Source organism: Lonchura striata, chromosome 17 (genome assembly GCF_046129695.1).
Source record: "Lonchura striata isolate bLonStr1 chromosome 17, bLonStr1.mat, whole genome shotgun sequence".
In the NCBI taxonomy this organism is placed as follows: Eukaryota; Metazoa; Chordata; class Aves; order Passeriformes; family Estrildidae; genus Lonchura; species Lonchura striata.
In genome coordinates, this window is record NC_134619.1 from 9,460,380 (window position 1) to 9,480,541 (window position 20,162).

General features: G+C 51.9%; 2 protein-coding genes across 3 annotated transcripts; both read left to right on the forward strand.

Annotated features, from left to right (window-relative positions):
- Positions 1-974: 974 nt before the first annotated feature.
- PIGT (phosphatidylinositol glycan anchor biosynthesis class T) lies at positions 975-6,358 on the forward strand. The gene is made up of 12 exons (XM_021527902.2): positions 975-1,197; positions 1,494-1,671; positions 2,599-2,726; positions 3,201-3,301; positions 3,459-3,545; positions 3,794-3,881; positions 3,957-4,054; positions 4,333-4,498; positions 4,583-4,783; positions 5,312-5,477; positions 5,596-5,679; positions 5,812-6,358. The coding sequence occupies exons 1-12, from the start codon at positions 1,014-1,016 to the stop codon at positions 6,062-6,064; spliced, it is 1,734 nt and encodes a 577-aa protein (XP_021383577.1). The 5' UTR covers positions 975-1,013; the 3' UTR covers positions 6,065-6,358.
- Positions 6,359-8,967: 2,609 nt separating this feature from the next.
- On the forward strand, positions 8,968-16,643 carry BLCAP (BLCAP apoptosis inducing factor). 2 transcript variants are annotated; one of them, XM_021527859.2, is made up of 2 exons: positions 8,968-9,123; positions 15,037-16,643. In XM_021527859.2, the coding sequence occupies exon 2, from the start codon at positions 15,122-15,124 to the stop codon at positions 15,383-15,385; it is 264 nt and encodes an 87-aa protein (XP_021383534.1). In that variant the 5' UTR covers positions 8,968-9,123; positions 15,037-15,121; the 3' UTR covers positions 15,386-16,643. The 2 variants fall into 2 exon arrangements, with proteins under 2 accessions (XP_021383534.1, XP_021383535.1); XM_021527860.3 differs by having other exon boundaries at positions 15,042-16,643.
- The last annotated feature ends 3,519 nt before the right edge of the window (positions 16,644-20,162 follow it).

Genomic DNA, 20,162 nt, shown 5'->3' on the forward strand with positions numbered 1-20,162 from the left:
TACTTAACAGCTCTGGATGGATGTTTTTACCTTTAATTTGGCTCATCACTTCCAAAATGCATCTAAACCTTTATTACCTACTAGTATCCTGTTGCAAGGAGCTGCCCAGTATAAAAAAATCAACAAAACCAACAATATTATGTAAATATGACCTTTTTTTTTTTTCTGGGCATGCTGACTTGCTGGTTTTATGTGATGTAATTAATTAGCAAGAGGAGTAAAAAGAGATATAAAGTAACTCCTTATTCTTCACAAATACTGAATCACATTATCAGTTGTAAGTTAACGTTGCATGAGGACCTTAGATCTGAGGAAGTAAGTGGGTAATTAACAAGGTATAGCAGCTGGTAAGGGGCAACCACACGCTGCTATAATTTCTATGCTTATTTCCTACTGGAGCAAACCATCACCGGGAGAACAGGAGATGCTGTGGGCTCCATCGGACCGTCACCGCCGGCGCTGCCTTGCTGCGGCTGCCGCTCCCTCCCGCCGGGGCGGCCCCGGGCTGGCGGTGTGGGAGCTCCCGGGTGGCTCTGCACCGGACACAGGCGCTGCCCTCCGGAGAGGAGCCGAGGCAGAGCGGAGCAGTGAAGCCACCTGGGGATAGGCGCAGTCCTCGCAGCGTCCTGGGCACAGCCAGGCCCGCAGGGCACCACCCAAGCTGCCTCCCCTGCAGCACCAATTTCAGAGTGGCAGAGGGAGCCCTCGGAGAGCGTCCAAGCGCCTCTCACGCCACCAGGGCTGGCCGCGATCGTCCCTGCGGGTCCCTCCCGACGCAGGCTGTCCTGCGGGCCTGTGACAGCGCTGCCGCTCGCTCCCGGGCTGGGGCCGGCGCAGGCACAGCCGGGCCGGCTCCTCTCCCCGCGGGGCTCCCGGCTCGCTCCGTTCAGCAGCTCCCGGGCCAGCTCGGGTCAGCCCCGCGGCCCGGGCGCGCACAGCACCTCCACGGCGCCCCCGGAAGCAGCGCCATTGCCGGCGCGGGCGGAAGCGGAAGCGGAGCGGGGCGGGGCGGGATGGCGGCGGCGGTGCTGCTGCTGCTGCTGGCGGCGGCGGCAGGGCCCGGGCGGGCGGACGCGGGGCGGGAGCGGCGGGACGCGCTGCGGGAGGAGCTGCTGCTGAGCCCGCTGCCCACCGGCGATGTGGCCGCCACCTTCCAGTTCCGCACGCGCTGGGACGCGGACCTGCAGCGGGGCGCAGGTAGGGCGGGCCCGGCCTGGGCGGACCGCGCCGCTATTGGTCGGCCCGGGGGCGGACCGCGCCGCTATTGGCTGGGGCGGTGCGCAGGGGCGGGGCTATCGCGGAGGGACCACGCGACGTGATGGCTTGACTCGAGCGGTGACGTCACGGGTGCGATGACGTCAGAGGCGGTGAGGTGACGGGTGCGGGTGCGCTGCGCGGGCTGTGCGCGATGGCGCAGGCAGGAGCAGTGCCGGGTGTGATGTCCGGGGAGGCGATCGGGGGATGAGGCCGGCAGGGGCTAACGCTGCCCGCAGTCTCTCACTACAGGCTCTTCCCGAAGGCGCTGGGGCGGCTGGTGGCAGCGCTGGGCGTGCGGGAGCTCCACCTCGCGCTCACCCAGGGCTTCTGGCGCACCCGCTACTGGGGGCAGCCGCCCCTCCAGGCACCCGCTGGCGCTGAGCTCTGGGTCTGGTTCCAGCCCACGGTCACCGAGTAGGTACCCCAGCCGTGGATCTGTCCCTCTGGGTCCCCTTTGTGGCCACTGGAGCTGTTGCTCGCCTCTCCTGAGGCAGCCACGGTGTGTGAGTGAGCCTCCTGGCTTGAAAATGTCTGCTGGAAAAAAGAGCCCAGAAGTAGCTCTAAAAAGCCCACAGAACATACCCCATCCGTTCACAGGATAGGATGTGGTGCTGAGGGCAAATCCTTGTTCACTAGAGGCCCAAGTAATTCCCCTGTGGGCTCTGTGATGACAAGCACTTAGCGGTGGCACAGAGAGAAATAACACTGATCTAACCAAGCAGTGGGTGTGCGTGTCATCGTGAGAAAACAGCATGGGGGATGAGGGTTCAGAGGGGATTGCAGGACCCTTTGCTGCACTAATACAGTGGGGCTGTATCTTGACCTCTCATCCATGACTCACTTCCTTGGACTCTCACCCAATACTTGTCACCGTCTCCCTTAGCACACCACCCCTGTTCAAGCTGTAGCAGCCCTGAGGGGACTCACAGCGCTCTCTCCTCCCTGCAAGTGTCCCATTCCTTGTCGGCTGGTCCAGTCAGCCTTTGGAGCTGCACCAAGGCATTGCTTTGGGTCTCACAGCCCCTTCCCCATTCACACACATCACCTCCTGCATGCTCCCTGTTCCCCTGGCCTCTTTCCTCACATGCCAGCTGTGCCCACCATCATGTCCCTTGGCTGTGTGACACCTGTGAGTCCCTGCTGTGTGTCCCTTAAATTTCATGTGTCAGAATAAAATACCAAGAGGGCTGGGGAGTGCCAGCCCAGCAGTCTCTCTGCTCCATGCAGCTTCGGTAATCCAGTGTGGTCACCCTGCTGTATTTTCTGAATGTTACTGACTTAACATTTGTTGTTTCAAGGATTTGAGCTGCTGAGTAATCTCTGGTGTCTGTTCTCACACAGTGTTGACAAAGCCTGGAAAGAACTGAGTAACATCCTTTCGGGAATATTCTGTGCTTCTCTCAACTTCATTGACTCGACCAACACAGTGATTCCAACAGCATCCTTCAAACCCCTGGGTTTAGCCAATGGTGAGCCTGGCTTTGCCCTCTCACTTCAGTTCTGCCCTGTGCCACTGCCAGCATTCCAGGTGCAGGTCCTGCAACAACTCTGGGTCTGGGTGTGTACAACAGCATCTGTTAACCTCTCCCTGGAAGGATTTCCTCTCCCTACAAACAAGGCTTGGATTTAAACAGAAGAACCCACAAGGAGTACATGGCAGGTGCTCCCAGGCCCTTATCTGTCTCTATGAAAAGTGTTTTATGAAACAGTGAGGACTACAGGATTTAAGGCACTCATTAAAAAAGATCTGCTAGGATATATCCTTACCCATTCTTTCCAATCACTCCAAACAGAGTGGGATTTACTTCTGGTGGAGCTCATGGCATTTCAGGCATACTGAGAGGGTGGTGGGATGTGGGGTACACACTGGGGGTGGAACAGATCTGCTGCTGTGCTGATGCCTGTAGCAATCCCAGCCTGCTGAGCTCCCTCTCCCTGCCCAGGGACGGATCACCATCTCCTGCGTTACGCTGTCCTGCCCCGGGAAGTCGTCTGCACAGAGAACCTCACCCCTTGGAAGAAGCTGCTGCCATGTGGCTCAAAGGTAAAGATAAGTCCTGCTGCCTAAATGGGCCACTCTGGATGGACCTGGGCTCCCAGCAGCAATCTGGGAGTATGCACTGGGAAGGTCCCTCAGGGCCTTTCTCTCGGTGGGAGCAGAGGACAGGGCAGGAGCTGAGTTCCTCCTTTGCTCCCTGCAGGCTGGGCTCGCTGTGCTGCTGAAGGCTGAGCGCTTGTTCCACAGCAGCTACCACTCCCAGGCAGTGCACATCCGCCCCATCTGCAGGGTAAGTGCTGGGCTCAGCTCCCTCCCTGAACACCCCAAGAGAAAATTCAAACCCCACTTGTCACATTGCAAGGTGTCACACTGGTTTGCCCAGCTACCCTGTGATGGGTTCACTGTGTCTAACACAGCTATCATCCTGCTTCTCTGGTAACCCCAAGGGAAATCTTGCAGTCCTGGTGGAGTTCCAGCTCCATCCTGATGTCCTCCCCCTCCAGAAGGTGTGATCAGAGCTGCTTGTCTCTTGTCCAGGATGCCTCCTGTCTGGCTGTATCCTGGGAGCTCAGACAGACCCTCACTGTGGTCTTTGACTTCTTTTCCAGTGGCCAAGGAAAGAAAGGTAAGACATGGTGGCTGTGCTCGAGTGGTCCCAGCCTGCAGCACTTGACCTGCTACCTGACCTTGCTTTCCACAGACTGGTCCCTCTTTAAGATGTTCTCTCGCACACTGACTGACACGTGTCCTCTGGCATCACAGAGCAAAGTCTACGTTGACATTTCCCCTAAGAACAAGGTAAGCTCATGGGCCAGAAAGGATGCTCTGCTCCCTCAGGTCAGCCACTTCATGTGGCTCTGAAACATCCTCTCCTCCAACCTCTGCATGGGCTGGCCTCTCAGGGGCTAATAAAGGGAGGTGATTTCCTTGTTCTGAGCAGGGCTGAGGGGATGAGCCTGGTGGTATTAGCAAGAGCACAGATCTGGCTGATGGGTGGCAAAGCTCAGGGCTACCTGGAGGGACTCTGCCCAGTGCTGCTAGTTTCTTCAAGGTCACAGTCCGTTTGCTTTCCTAAGGAAAAGGAGCTACTGGAAGTGTCCCCACCTCCAACATCAGTACATGAAGCTATTGTCCAAGGAGAAAAGAAAACCTATGCTGTCTATGACCTGCTGAGCCCCTCGCTCTTCAACACATCTCGCAGCCTCAATGTGCAGCTGAAGTGGAAGCGGCCTCAAGACAGCTGTGAGTGAGCAGAACTTCATCTGCACCACTGGCCAGGGCTCCAGGGCTGAAAATCACCCCACTCCTGTCCTTCCTCTTCCACAGCGGAAATGCCCATTCCCACACTCCATGCTCAGCGTTACGTGGGGGGGTATGGGCTGCAGACCGGGGAGATCTGCACCCTCATCTATAACACCCACCCCTACCGAGCCTTCCCCGTCATCCTGCTGGAGACTGTGCCCTGGTACCTGCGGCTCTACGTGCACACCCTGACTATCATCACCAAAGGGAAGGAAAACAAGCCGAGTAAGTGAATTCTCCAAGCAGGACATGCCACCCAATTCCCTTGGCATGAGCAGCTCATTCCAAAGATGGTTTAGTCCCTCCCTCAGGCCCCAGTGATCACTGGGAAACTGGATTGTCAAACGAAACATTTTAAGATGTTTTCCTAGCCCCAAGTTCAGTGCTCACAGCAGATGAGACCATTAAGTCTGTTTTATTTATAAGAGGCACATGGATGGTATTTCATAATCCAATAAGGTTTAAACGAACATGAATTAATTTTTGTAGCACAGGAAGCTAACTGATGATTGGGTTTTATTTTGCATTTATACCTTTCCTTATGAATACCTGACTGTCATGGGTCAGTAGCTTTGAAGACCAACTAAATTTAGCTTTAACACATGCTTTTTACTATGGATACATCTTCACTTGCCCAGAAAACCTCTCTCAGGGCAGTGGAAGCAGGAGCACCCACCTCATGGGAGATGTCCAGGCAATGTGAGATTGGACATGGTTCCCCTGGTACCATTGCTGAAATCTCTTTGGGGTTAGGTTACATCCACTACCAGCCAGCCCAGGACCGGAGACGGCCTCACCTCTTGGAAATGCTGATCCAGCTGCCAGCCAACTCCGTCACCAAGATCACAATCCAGTTTGAGAGGGCCTTACTGAAGTGGACAGAGTACCCACCTGACCCCAATCATGGCTTTTATGTCGGGTAATGACATTCCTCAGCTCCTCATCTCTTTCTGGGCTTTGCGTAAGACTTACTGCCCAGGTCTCTGGAGATGTCTTTGCTGTCAGGACTGACACTGGGGTGTTCTTTGTGCTTTTAGTTCATCTGTGCTCAGTGCCCTGGTGCCCAGTGTCACTGCAATGAAGGACATGGATGTGGAGCAGAGCCCTCTCTTCGCCTCGCTGTGAGTGTGCTGGTGCTGGGAAGTGGGGCTGTGCCACAATCTGTGGGCTGGGGCTGCTCTCATCCTCTCTGGTGAGCACAAAGCACTGGTCCTGTGCAGGCTGACCCCGCCTTTCCTTCTTCCACTCTCCAGGTTTCCTTCCTCCGATGGCTCCAGCTATTTTGTGCGCCTGTACACGGAGCCGCTGCTGGTAAACCTGCCAACACCAGACTTCAGCATGCCCTACAACGTCATCTGCCTCACCTGCACCGTGGTGGCCGTGTGCTACGGCTCCTTCTACAACCTGCTGACCAGAACGTTCCACGTAGAGGAGCCCAGCCGGGGCAGGCTGGCCAAGCGGCTGGCCAATCTCATCCGAAAATTCAGGGGGGTACCCCCACTCTGAGAGGAGCCAGGGCAGCCAGCACTGCCTGCTGGGCTCTGTGGGGAGACACACAGCAGAGCACTGCTGCCTCTTGTCTTGCTGGAAGCAGCTTGTTCTGTTTTGCTGCTGGGAACTCTCTTTGGGATCCAATAGGCTGAGAGATCACTTCCATTGCTAAGATGGGAAATGGCTCTAAGCCCATTGACTACTGAACTGCACTGCTGTGGGACTGGGAAAAGTAAAAGACTTCTGTTTGGGAGAGGTTAACTGACATGCTGGGAATGGTGCTGGAAGTAAACTGGAGTGTTTTGTACATTTGTGCTGCTCCTGATTGGTTTTGCTTTCTCAGCTCATGGGCAGAGTTGACCCTCTAAGACTGAGCTGCCACATCTGTAGCACACTGCCTGGATCAGCTGGGATTTGATGCAGGCAGGACCAGGCAAGGGGGTTTGATCTGGAGAAAAGAGAGGGATTCATCTGCTCTACCATCTCACCTTTCACAGTTGCCATGTTTCACATATGTGTCCTGTCACACTTGGCCACATTGAAGCCAGTTTGCAAATTAATTGTTGGGCACGGTCAATGCCTGCTCCCTCACCAACAGCAAGGGTTTATTTATTTCAAAGGCAAAAGCTTCTCTTGCTCACAGCTTCTATTTGGAGGATTTTGAAACTCTCCACCTGCTCACCCCTCTGCCACAGCACAAGATTCTCCTCTGCACCCACAGTGTCCCTGGAGCTTTGGGGAGCCTTGGCTCAGCAGACCCCAAGTGCTGAGCTGCAGCCAGCCCTGGGCTGGGAATGCAGGAATGCACTGGCACCACTGTGCTCCTCAGTTATTTTCTCAAAATACAAATTACCACCTTGTGGTTCACACACAGCAGCGGGAGGTCAGTGGTGGTGCTGTGTGGCCTCTGACAGTGCTGCTTTCAGGGGTACGCCCTTTCCATCTCAGCTGTGGCTTTTGTGATTGCAACAGACACTGCTTACAGCCAGCTAAACAAAGGACAGGGAAATAAGTGGAAGAAATACTCCCCAGAACCAAAGCAGAGCACAGCCAGAGGTCCTTTAAAAGCTTCTGCTTGAACAGAAAGGCCCTAAAAACCCCGTGGCCTCCTGTCCTGCACAGAACAACCTGTTCCCACTAGCCTGGGATTACCTTTCCCTTCCATGCCAGAGATGCTTTTTACTCTGCAGCTCCTTACAGATCCACTTCACTGGAGCCTGCTGAAATACAAATTTTGGATGATCCCTCTCTCTTCCTGCCCGCTGAAAAAGGTGCTATGGGGCTGGGAGCTCCCAGCCCTGCCAGCCAGGCTTCAAGTGCAAAATGGAATTTCTTTATAGAAAGCTGGAACTACAACCAAAACCCAAGCAAGCAGGCAGCTCCCACAGCAGTCTTAGGCATGAGGGTTCACATTGCAGTTTGCAAAAGGATTTGGAGACCTCAGGTTGTGTCAGGCTCGATCCATCATCAATCCTGCAGACTGCAATCAGCAGCATGTACTGGAGCAGCTCAGAGCAGCCCAGTTCCCTGGTGAAGCTTGCTTGCTGCTGGTGTTGGGTAGGATCCTGAAAATCCCCTGAGTGCCATGGCGATCATCAGCTGGCATCTAGTAGTTATTTTTACTATGAGCCATCAGAGCTGGCACCAGCCAAAGGCTTTAGGGCCACTCCTATGCAGTGCCATAAACCAGGAATTTTAAACACCCCATAAAGAGGTCAGCCCAGAATAATGGCAGAGAAGAGGGAAACTATCCTGGGCTGGATACACGCTTGTTGGGTCATTGGGAGAGCAAGTGTTATTGTAATTATCAAAAATGCACAGGCCTGCCATGTGGAAAACTGTGGGAAATGCGGGTGGTCCTGCAACTGTGGCTGGGTGGGTTTTAAATGGTTGTGAAAATGCCATATCTTGGTCTTTGGGGTTTTTGTTTTTCCTGGACTACTTTTCTTCCTTTCCTTGGCCTCCCTTGGGTTGCTCAGTGCAGGAGAGACATGGAGCTCCCCAAGGTGAGTCCAGGGGCAAACTGTGAAGATGACTTCTCTCTTACAAGGAGGAGCTGAGGGAGCTGGAGTTGTTTAGGCTGGAGGAGAGACGCCTGAGAGGAGAGCTTATCAATGCCTGTGAGCAGGCAGGGAGGGTGTTGCGAGGATGGAGCCAGGCTCTCCCCCGTGGTGCTGAACAGTGGGATGAGGTAACAGTTCCACCTGCACATGAAGAACTTTACTGCATGGGTGAGTGGAACAGGCTGCCACTGAGATATTCCCGTGCCCCTGGACACGATCCAGAGCGCCGTGCTCGAGGGGACCCAGCGGAGCAGGGGTGAGCGATGGCCTGCAGTGCTCCCTGCCAGCCCCGCTGTGCTCCGTGCCTCTGAGGCAGCACAGCACGGCGTGCAATGGGGCGTGCAAACAGCATTTAATAATAACCACAGAATATGCTGGGCTGGAAGGGACCCACGAGGATCCTGAAGTCCAGCTCCTGGCCCTGCACAGGACACCCCAGGAGTCCCACCTGTGCCTCAGAGCGGTGTCCAAACCGCTCAGACAGGCTCAGCGCTGTGACCACTGCCCTGGGGAGCCTGTTCCAGTGCCCGACCACCCTCTGGGTGAAAATCCTTTTCTTATATCCAGCCTAAACCTGCCCTGTCTCAGCTTTATACCATTTCTTCAGGAGCTGTCACTGGTCAGGAGAGCCAAGCGCTCGCAGGTGAGCAGCGCTGAGGCCTCCCCCTTATCCTCCTCTGCTCCAGGCTGAGCACACCGAGCGTGCCCCGTTACACGACCCCACCCACACGAGAGCCCCTCACGAGCCGCGGCCGAGCCCGGCCCCGCGCGCAGGCGCGGCTCGGTCGGCGCAGGCGCAGCAGGCGCGGCGCTCCCGCGGCCGCGCGGCGCTGCCGGACCCGCCCGAGGAGCGGCCGCTGCCCGCGCCCGCCGGCGGAGCCGCAGCAGCGCGGCCGGCAGCGCTCCGGGACAGCGGGACAGCGGGACAGCGGGACAGCGCGGCCTCCCCGGCTCCCCCACGCCTCTCCCTCCTTCCGCCGGGCGGCCCCGGGATGGCGGCGTGAGGCGGCGGTGAGTACGGGCCGGGAGCGGCCCGGCCGGCGGAGCGGGGAACGCTGCGGGGCCCGAGGGGGAACCGGGGGAACCGGGGGAAACGGGGGAAGGGTTCGCTGCTCCGAGGAGCCCCGCGCTCCTGGCCCTGCGTGCGCCGCGGTGGAAAAGGCTCCAACCGACCCTGAGCTCGGGCCAGCATGGAAATAACAGCGCTGTGCGTGCCCTGCCCTCCCTGCCTGCTGCTCCCGTAGCTCTCCTTAGCGCCTTCTGCAAGGAAACCTTCGCCAGGTCCTCCCCAGGGCAGCACAATGCTCTGGCAAGCTTTTGTCCCCACAGCCGGGCTGGGGTGGGCCTTGTGGGTCCCCTCCAGCCCGGGGTATTCTGTGATGGTTTATGAATACAGCGCTCTGCAGCTGTATTCATAAACTATCCAGGCACCCTCCCCGAGCACCCATACGTGCTTTGAGCCAGCTACAAACTGAGTTTACAAGCTGTTCTGTCATACAGACATTGCTCATGATATCCCAAACACGCAAGTGCAAGAGAAGAGAAAAAACAAGCTCTTAAACGCAGTCCACAACATGCTCATGCTGAACTCTCCCACACTTCCCTGGTACTGAAACGTTTCAATGGACCTTGCAAGTATTGTCATACTGTCGTGGTGCAGTCACCTTTGTCTTTCCAAACTGTAGGTCATGACTCCTCACAGCTGCTCAAACAGCATTTTTGCCTTTCCTGATCTGAGATGCAGAAAATTCACCCTTATCAGGCTGTATTTGGACCTCTGAAGCCTGCTGAAGGCACAAAAGGTGGAGAAGAGGTCCAAATTAAAACTACTTTTCTTAGGGATCTTGGAATGGGCTTGGAAGTTGTGATCTTTGGCAGTTAAAAGTAGAAGGTGGGAATGAGGACCTCTGAAAATCAATGAATTTGTACAAATGAAAGTAGCAGTACTTCAGATGACATCTGTGACTGCTGACATCTCTTCCCATCACAGAGCTGGCTGACTTAAGCTTCTGCTCCTCTGATTCCTGATGATTTCAAGGCCCATTCCAAACTCTCTGAGAAAAACAATTAGTTTTGGTTTGGATCTCTCCTCTGCCTTCCTGCTCATGGGTGGAGAAGGATTCGCTCTGGTGCTGTGAGGGCATTGCAGTCCAAATGGAGTGGACATGTCTCTGGAAGTGGTGAAAAGAGTGGCTCAACAGAGAGCCTCCACTTTTCACCAAGTGAGTTGCTTTGGCTTGTGTCTGTCTTGAGAAATCAGAGCACTAACCCAAAGTCTTGGTTAGGAAAGGATTTGTTGCCTTTTTGGGAACTGTTGTGATTACATTGCACTATTTCTGAGTCTGCATCAAGTGTCCAAGGCATGATCCAAGACTAGGGTAAGGCCTTTGCCAAAAAGTATAGACTCACTCTTTCCAGCTGAGTCATACCAGCAGATAAAGCTTTTTAAAAAATTGAAATAATAGTGGCAAGGCTAAAAAAAACCCTAGAGAAGTTAATCCCTGCTGCAAATAGGTCTTAAAATTTGAGCAGTTATGGTTCTTGGGTTTACGACAGAGGGTTGGCATCTGGGAAACTGGTCTGCTGTTACTTTTCTTAGCTGAACTCTTCAAACTTGTCACTTGATAGTTCTTCACCTCTCTTTTTGTCCCAGTGCTTTAGATGTGTATTTTTCAGCAGCTGTTTTGGGTACTATGTGATATTTGAGTTGGTTTTGAACACGCACTGGCAGTGTGAAGCACTGCTCACATCCATCAGTTAATATTTGTGGCAGGGTTTTTGATTAAAACAATTTTAAGCAGACAGGTGAACACTGTAGGTAAAAAACACATCCCTGAGGCTTCCTCTTCAGTTTATGTGCACTGGATAACTTGAGAGACTTTTATCTAACCAGTGTGGCTTTTCATCACAAGCAGAGACTTCAGCTTTTGGGAAGGGGGGAGGATGATTCCAGCACACCCCAATAAAAAGGTTACTCAGTGTTTTATTGCAGACCTTTCAGCTCTCAGCCTGGGAAAGTCTTTCTGTAGCATCTGCTGGGGGAGTTCTTTGTGGACAGCACTGGCTTAAAGGCTGCCTTTGTAAGGTCTGAACAAGCTTACCCTTGAAGTGCTTAGGAAAATCTGGCTGATTATTCTCCCCTTCCAGGGTAAATGTACTGTTAAAGAATTCAAACGTTCTTGAGAAAGATACAGACTTGGTATTGACATACTGAGGTGTCAAACCTATGGTGTAGGAACACATCTCAGTGTGTTAATTGCTTAGTTTGTGGAATATGAAGGAACAGCTTGCTAGCTCCTCAGATGGATTTATTCCAAAACATGACTGATCCATTGCAAAGCAGTGCACTGTGCTACTCATGCTACACCTGTCATAATTGAAGTTTTGTTTCTGCTTGGGAAAGGTCTGCTGCTGCCTTTGCACTGGAATTCCAAAATCCTCCGCACAAACATACACCAGTAGGACCTGAAAGTTTTTGGGAGAGAAGATGACAGCAGGGAGGGCTGGGAATGCAATGGAAGCCAACTAATAAGCATGTGGAAAAGTATTAGTGCTTGCTCATTAAGGAGGTGTGCAGGGAACCTCCCCTGGCTGCTCCTCTGCCTGCAGGATCTGGCAGGAGGAGGCTCTGGCAGCACGTGGAGATCAGACTGGGCCACAGAGGGAGCATCACCAGCTCTGCTGCTGAGCAGTCTGAAATGAGTTCAAGTGGCTCCAAGAGCTGTGGAGGGGTGAAAGGAGGAGGTGGGAAGGAGCTGTCAGGTAAACATGAGTGGCCACCAAATCAGGTGACATGAGGAGCAGGTTTGGGGATAGCGGGACACTGGGCTGGCTGAGGCAAGAGTCAGGCAGGGGAGAACAAGAGCAACTGGTTGAGGGAAAACAGGATGCAGTTGTGAAACCAGTCATGTTGGGTGACAGGTTGTTATTTGCTCTGTGGTAATATGGTAATGTTTGGCTTGGATTGTGAGGAGGGGACAAAGACAACAAGGTAGGAATCTTTAATTTGTAGATTTCACCTTGCTTGAGAAACCAGGCAAAACCAAATATTGTTGTGACTTTCAGAAGGATCTGCCTGTCCTGGGCATGAAGGAGAATGTTCCCTGCTCAGTAAAGAGCTGATAGCAGGAGGTGCTGTTTCTCTTGGATCAATAGAGTGTAAAGAGAACTCGGTCTCAGTGCCAGCTGTACAGAGAGTCTCCAGCGAGGAGCACGTATCTTACTGGTGGAAAGTCTCTTGAGGGAGACAGAGCTGTAGCAGCCTCCAGGAGTAAGTACTTGGTCTACGATCAGCTGTGGGATATAGCAAAGGGTCCTCAGCCTTTAACTGGTTGGTAGTGAAGGGAGATGTGAGAACAAAAGCAAACTGACTTACAGATACAAAGAGCAGCTGTTTGAATGGCTGCATTTGGCAGAAATCCAAGAGGTTTGCAGGTTGAAGTGCATTGGCATTGAAACTTCGTAGTAAAAATAACTACTATTAAATGGTTCTTTATTCTGCAGTGGTTGTATTGATTGCTACAAGCAACTGGTTCTTGCAGGAAATAGTAATATTTAAAAATTAGTAACTTGTTGTGAGATGGCTTTGTGTTTGTAGGAACTGCACAAGTAAAGCTTAGACACTTAAAATCAACTCAGTATTTAGACTGTTATTCTCAAGAGCATTGTAGGAGTGAGAAGGCCAGACTATGAAATACAAAGTATAGCTAAAACACAAATTATAATTATTTTCTAACTGTGGTCAGTTGTAAAGTTTGGGGTTAAAGGCTTAATAGTGACACATGACTCTATTAGAGTTGAGAGATTTGTGACATTAGTTCTGAAAAATTCTAGTTCTTTGTTTCAGCCTTGTGCTACTTAACAGACACATTCTTTACCCATTTCTTTACCCTAGAGACAGAAATCCGAAGCAAAGTAGGCACTTTAAAGTCTCAAGAACAGGTGACACAAATTGCCACAGAAGTCAAGCTGATGCAACTTAGGGCTGGATCTAGCAAAAACATAACATGTTGTTTAGGGAATGATTTTCAATGCTCGGTGTTTGGAGCACTTGTGAGAAAAAAAATTGCAGGAAACTTCAAGAAGGGAACATTTCAGGGGGATTAAGGGAGCTGCAGATCATTGATTTAGTGAAACTTTGCTGCATTCAATGCAATCTGAACTGAAAAGTTGGGTGATGGGGTTTAATTACCTTCCTGTTCAAATATTTGTTGTTAGGTCTTTTTCTCTCCATTCTTCCTGTTGGAAAAAACGTTCTCTAGTACTTCTGTGGTATTGTTTACTCCAGAGACATCTGAGCAATTCACAAAGGCAAGGAGACAGCATGTTTTGCTATGAAATGAGTAATAGCTAATTCCAGTTTACAGATGGGGGGGAGAAAGGCTTGGGACTAGACTTGCCCTTAAAGATGTGAGTGACCTGCCTAAAACAGGACTAACGTTGGGAGCTTTATTTCTGTGACTTGGCTTTATCTGTATTGCAGCATAAAATAACTTTTTCCTTACTCTTTGGCTATGGAGCTGTAGCTTAGTTTTACTAATTGAACTCCAGCTGCTCTCTCTGCTGGAAAACACTCCCTTGCAGGAGCACCAGCACAATGTACTTTCCCCACATAATATTTGTGCTGGTGGGGATGTTTGCCTGCTTTGTCCTGCTAACATTAAAGTAAAATAGATCATGCTGCTCAGGATGGCAGCATTTCCTGCTGCTGACAGCAGAGCCCATTACTACCTGTGAGACAAGTCTGACCTCAGTGCTGTTTTGGAAGAGAACCTCGTGTGGTTTTCTCTTGGCTTTTCTCTGCAATCCCTCATTCTCCCTCCCTTTGCCAGGAAATCCCTTCTCCTGCCAACAGGAGCCAGTGGAATGTGCTGTTTGTTTACATTCTCACTCCTTCATCCTACTAACCTTCCCACCCCCCAGCTGTAATCCTAACAAGCTCGGCTGAGCCCTTCATCCTTCTGAGGGAGCACTGCTCCATTGAGTAATTGCAGATACAAGGCTTTCTGCAAGGGGCTGTCCCCACCAGACTCTTCTTGGGGGTGAGGCATTTATTGCTTTTAAAGCCATTTGAAATTCTTGAAGGGGTTTGTAGTGCTTTAAAGGAAAAAACAAAAGCACACACTTAATGTCATTGCTAAGGTAGGAGCAGCTTTTCTGGACTTGTAGTGAGCTGCCATCTCTGCCTAGGAAAGCCCTTAAAGCTCAGTTTCCAGAGGGTTTTATAATAATCCAAGTGAGGAAATCCTGTGTTTACAGCACTTACGGAAATTGCCATTTTGAGCCTGTCCCCCCGGTTTGATCTATTCACATACTTTATTTTATCTGACTTTAGCTGTTTGGCAAGGATTATAAATCTTTAAGCTGGGACTGTCCATCCCTTTGTTTTGCAGCCTGGATGCTGCTAGGGCTTTCCTGGGTAGCTTGATGTGTAGCTGCTCTGGTGCTGTCCTGCTGGAAGACTTTATTGTTTGTGTGCAGAACAATTCCTTATATTAATGCTTCCTTAGCACTTCTCTGTAGCACCAAATAATGATTACCCTTCAATTGTATTTCTTTATATCATCTCTCAAGCCGTTGGACTGTCATGGATCAATGTGTGCAGGGAAGGCTGTGGCAGCTTGTTTCCCATTTCCACCTCTCTCTTTCTGTTCCTGCACTGTGCTAAAAGGGTCTCACTTGTTAGCCTGGATAAAAGCCTGAGGAACAGAGGACAGGATACACTTCTGTACCAGCTTTAGCTGATCTTGTCCCCAGCTGAGGAAAGCAGGAAGCTTTCCACCAGCTCCAAGACACACTAGAATTTAGTACTGGGAGTTCAACCACCAGCATATGATGCTTGGGAATGAATGGAGCTTTAGAAAAATGTCAGTTGATTTTTCCCCTGCATTTCTCTGAGAGTCTGACATTTCCTCCTCCCTACAGAGCAGCCTGCCCTCCGGAGGAGTTGCTGGAGCCTGTTCTGGAGCACATCTGACTGCTACTGCCAACGAGGCCCCAGCCAGCCACGATGTACTGCCTTCAGTGGTTGCTACCTGTCCTGCTCATACCCAAGCCCCTCAACCCAGCATTGTGGTTCAGTCACTCAATGTTCATGGGATTCTACCTGCTCAGTTTTCTCCTGGAACGGAAACCTTGCACAATTTGTGCCTTGGTCTTCCTGGCAGCTCTATTCCTCATCTGCTACAGCTGCTGGGGGAACTGCTTCTTGTATCACTGCACAGGATCCCAGCTGCCAGAATCAGCTCATGATCCCAACATAGTGGGCACCTAGAAAATCATAATCTTCCAGTCTGCTGAGGGCTCTTGCTTTTTAAAAAAGGGGTGGGGCTGGGAAGGAGGGGGGTGTTGGGTGTGGGACTGGTGTAAGGACAACCTATTTCTTGTAACTGTGCGTGGACTGGAGTGGTAAATTCTTCCCACTCTGCCTGTGAAATTCAACTTGTTTACTGTGTGAACTCTGGCAGCACCACCTGCTTTTTTAGAAGCAGAAATCTTTTTTTTTTTTCTTTCCCGTATCACCGGGAACAGACACCAGCCCTCTAAACTGAGAACTGCTGGAAGCCTGAGCTGCTGGCCCCTGCCCAGCTGGAAGTGCTGGAGTTGTGTGTCACTTGTCTGCATTAGGCCATGGTGGTCTAACTCAGGGCTCTTGGCCCACTGATCCTGCTTGAACAGCTACAAGATTCTCTCAGTCTCTCTCTGTGGGGAGCCAGCCTTCCCACCTTGCTGTCAAGGGCGAGTGCAACAGCTCACAAATGGACTTGGCCAAAAGCTGCTGGAGCCAGAGGCAGTTGAGTCATCTCCTCCTGCTCAGCCTGCCAAAGAGATGTGTGCACTGCCGAAGTGCTTTCTGAACTCTTTGCTCCAAGATCCCAGCCTGAAAGCCTCAGTTATGCTGCTGCTTTTATAAAGCCTGACAGGCAGTAGAGACTCTCTTCCCCTCCTACTACATGTCCCAGGTTTACCAAGGTATTGACTGTTGGGAGAAGGAACCAGCATGCTGCAAGACACAAGATTTTGGAAGTCACTGTGAACTTTACCCTACAAAACTCATGCTAGCCTGAAAGGCTGGGTGTGGGCAGGGCAGGAGAGGATCCATGAGGTGGAGGTATGGCTTGAAGCAGTAAATGCTTCAGCCATTTTCAGAGATAATGGTTTCGGGCCAGAGGTGACAGAAGTGCTGGTTCTACTGACTAGAAAAGGGCAGAGGCTGATGCCTGGTGTCTCCAGCTTCCTGGCAGAAGGATGTCAAGAATCCACGGTGCTGGTGGATCAGGCCTACAGCCCTGGGGCAGAGGTTGGTTTGTGAGAAACCTTAGAGGTTGACACAAAACACTTACCTCTAAACTTTGAAGATTTCCCTCCCCTTTGCCATCTGTTTGTCTTTCCTTCAGTCTTCTGGTGGAGAGCAGCAGAAGTGGCTGTTGCTGTCCTGAGGCAGTTCAAGCTATGAGGTTGTGAAACTTCCAGAGTATTGTTTGTTCATTGCACAGCTGTTCAAAACGTTTAATAAAGCTTTATAAACTTTGGTCTATGGCCTCCTGCCCAGCATGATGCATTGGCTGCTCATTGTGGATGCCTTAGCCCAGCAATCACGTGTCCCTGCATTGTTCTGTTCCCAGCACAGCAACCCCCAGCAGTCTCCAGCAAGAGGCAGAGCCTGTCTGCCCTGTAGCTCCCAGTACTGACTCTTCCTGACTGTTTAGGCTCACCAAGAGTTGACTGGGAGCCAGACTGGCAATTCCTAAACAGCCTCATCACAACCAGAAGCGCCTCCTGTGTCGTGTGTGTCTGCACTTATGTGACAGATTCCCCTTTTTCTTGCTGCTTAAGAAATTAAACCCCTGAGCTGTGTCCTGGAAGCTGCTAATCCCCAACGCCCACAGTAAAAGTGTCTGCTGGGTGCCCACGTGGTGTAAGCCCATCCCATGACACCACATCACCCCAGCCTGTCCCTCTGCTCAGGGCAGCCCAGCTGCCACCAGCCATCCAGGAGGGCACACACGCTGGTGTGAGCCCTTGCCCAGCCTTGGCCATGCCCCTGTGTAGAACGGGAAGAGACAGACTGTGGGATCCAACAGTGCCCAGAAGCACCTGAGAGTGTTAAAAGATTGTGGGAGCTATATTGCTGGAGCTGAAATTGGCTTTATCCCTTGCTCTGAAGACCAGGTCCAAGCTGGAAAGAGTTCAGGGCATATTATTGTTTACATGATTAAAAAAAAAAACATGTGCCACATCAAAAATAGATGTGACAGCTCTGTCACCTGTCAGGCTGAGGGAAGTCCCAGTAGCTGTCACATCCACTCAGGCATAAATAACAAATGGAAAGGAGAGGGGAGGGCACCCATGGCACAGCTGTGCTCTGAGCAACTTCTAAGTTTTAATGTACTTAAGTTAATGCACTCTGTTCTGTCAAGACAACACTTCTGTTGCTCACTAGCCAAGTTGCACTTTACAGCAATTTAAATAAAGTGCTAGCCACAAAGCCAGACTATGCTTTGGATGAGAACAAGCCCTTTGTATGTGGGCTTTGTATGTAGGGTTCAAGACAAGGTACAGCTGCGGGCTCTTGCCTTGTATGAAACCCAGCTCAGAAAAAGCACTTCAAAAGAGGGAGGCTGCAGGACAGCTTTCAATGTGTAAGAAGCCTCCAACCCCTGCTGCAGAGACGGAGCACTCTTTGATGTGCACACAGCACTCTCCAGGACACTCTTACCCTCCTTAGGGCCCTGAGATACCATCTTCATTGTAAAGATAGAAAAGTAAAGCAACTTTGTCATGGTCAGACAAAAAGCCTCGGGCAGAAGGAGGAACCCAACCAAGTCTCACATCCCATGCTAATGCCTGGTTCATCCTTCTCCATAAAGAGACTGTGAAAAACCAGCCTGTGACTGCAGAACAGGTCAAACCCGATGGCTTCTGCAAAGCAGCATCACAGCTTCCCTGCCTGTGCACCACAGATGGGGCTGAGCCTGGACAGACATGGCCAGAGTGCTCAGCCACGGTTGCCAGCCATGTGGAGAAATGCTCACAGAGATGTTCTGCCCTTCCCTGCCAGGAAAGCAGTGGGGTGGCTCTGTCCCTGGGTATCCTGGGGGCACCATGGAGTCTCTGTGTGGGGAACACACAGGTGGGCAGCTGCACCAGTGGCTCAGAGCAGTGGGATTTAGAGCACAGCCACTGCTGTGCCCAGCCCCACTGAGCCTGGACAGTGTTGCTTGACACTTTGGCACTGAGTGAGTGTCATCACCTTGCTGAATTGCAGTGTCCATCTGCCTGATGCTCCCTGGATACAAGGAGCTGGAGCCTTAAGCTGTTCCTTTGTCTTTCTGTATGAGGGGGAGATAATTTTCTTTTCTAGGTCACATAAAAGAACAGTGACACAGCAGAGTCAATAAAGGAAAAAAAAAAATAATAAGCCCAGGTTCCAATCCTTAGAAACAGAGATGCAGCTTGGCTCAGGCAGTCCTTGGACTCCTCAGTACAGCTTTAGGGTCCAGGGGCTTTTCATACTCCTCAACCCTTCCTGGGAAGAGGGAGCATCCCCAGGATGAGCAGCTGGAATACCACAAGGCTTGCCATTTTTTTGAAGCTTTAGATCTGGCTGATATCCATGATAGTCCATCATCTTAGGATCTGATACTTGGCAGTTGAGCTCCTCAGCACTGCTCGGGGTGCAGGTAGGAATCAGCCTGCTCTTCCAGCATCTGCCTCTCATCCAGGGATCTTGCTGGGTGATTAGTGCCTCCTGCCTGGATTCTCTTCCTGCTCACCCTGAGACAAGTCCACAATGTGGCCTTACAAACAGCAGCAGACGGAGGAAAGAGATTGATCCCATGGAGGAGCCATTTGGGCTGGAAACACCCACCAGTGGGCTCAGGGAGGCAGCCAAGTCTGGAGGAACAGTCCCACTGACAATAGCCCCAGCCTTGTCTCCTCATCCTGTCTCCCAGGCTGGTCCAGCCAATCTCCTGAGCCAGGCAGATCACAGTCACAGGTAGCCCTGCCCTGCAGCTTTTCTCTGACACCAGGTGGTTTCCCAGCCGTGGGAGGTAAGCCACAGTCAGGTAAGGACTTCAGCCCTCCCCCCAGAGCCTGAAGATTACCCCTTGGCAACAGGGTTTTGCTACTCTTCCAGCAAAGGCAAATCCTCTGGTAGTAGGGCAAGGGAGGACAGATGGCTCAGGTGCCACCCAGACCTGCTGCTGGAGGGGATGAGATCCAAGTGACAACAGGCTGTGTCCTCTGAGGGAACACATGCTGGCAGCCTCCTGTCCACCCCTTGTTACCAGTGAGTAACAGGCACTGTGGGAGCTCTGATGGCAGTGCCAGAAATACCTGAGAGCCTGACACAGAGGGACAGTCCTGCTGTGAGCCAGCCCTTTAACATACAGCACCCTGCTCCTGCCCCAGGAGATCTGCTGCATTTAGGCTGTGGGAGAAACTCCAGACCCCCAGCACAACTCGGGATTTGCAGTTCAGGGCTGACCCTGTGTACTCAAAAGCATTTATCCTGTGGGAGCCAGGAGTCCACGTTCCTGGGGAGTGCTACCACTGAGCTTTGGGTAAGTGAAGGGGATGCTCAAGTCAAACAACAACTCTTCCTCACCATTTTAGAGGCCATTGCCAACACAAACTGCACAGCACAGGATCCCTGCCTCCTCACTAGAGCTGCTCAGGGGCAGCCACAGCCCCATCCCAATAGCCTCTTAGGATGCTTCAGCTGCCTCTGAGGCTGAGGACAAGACGGAGGGAGGAGGAAGCAAACAGTGCCATAGGCAGGGCTTGGAAGTCCTGAATCCAGTCCCCTCATCCCCTGCACACAAACCACCTCAGTTCCCTTGCACCTCCCGAGGGTCAGGCTGGACAGCAGCACCCTGGCCTCCCCCAGCACCCATCTCCTCATCCATTTCACCCCCCATGGCCATCCCATTCTCAAACAGCAACACCAAAGCAGATCTGAGGGCTGGAGGCGCCACGGCCGCATTGCACGGAGACCAAAGGACCTGCACACATGAGATGATCCCTCATTTGCTTAATTGTTTTAA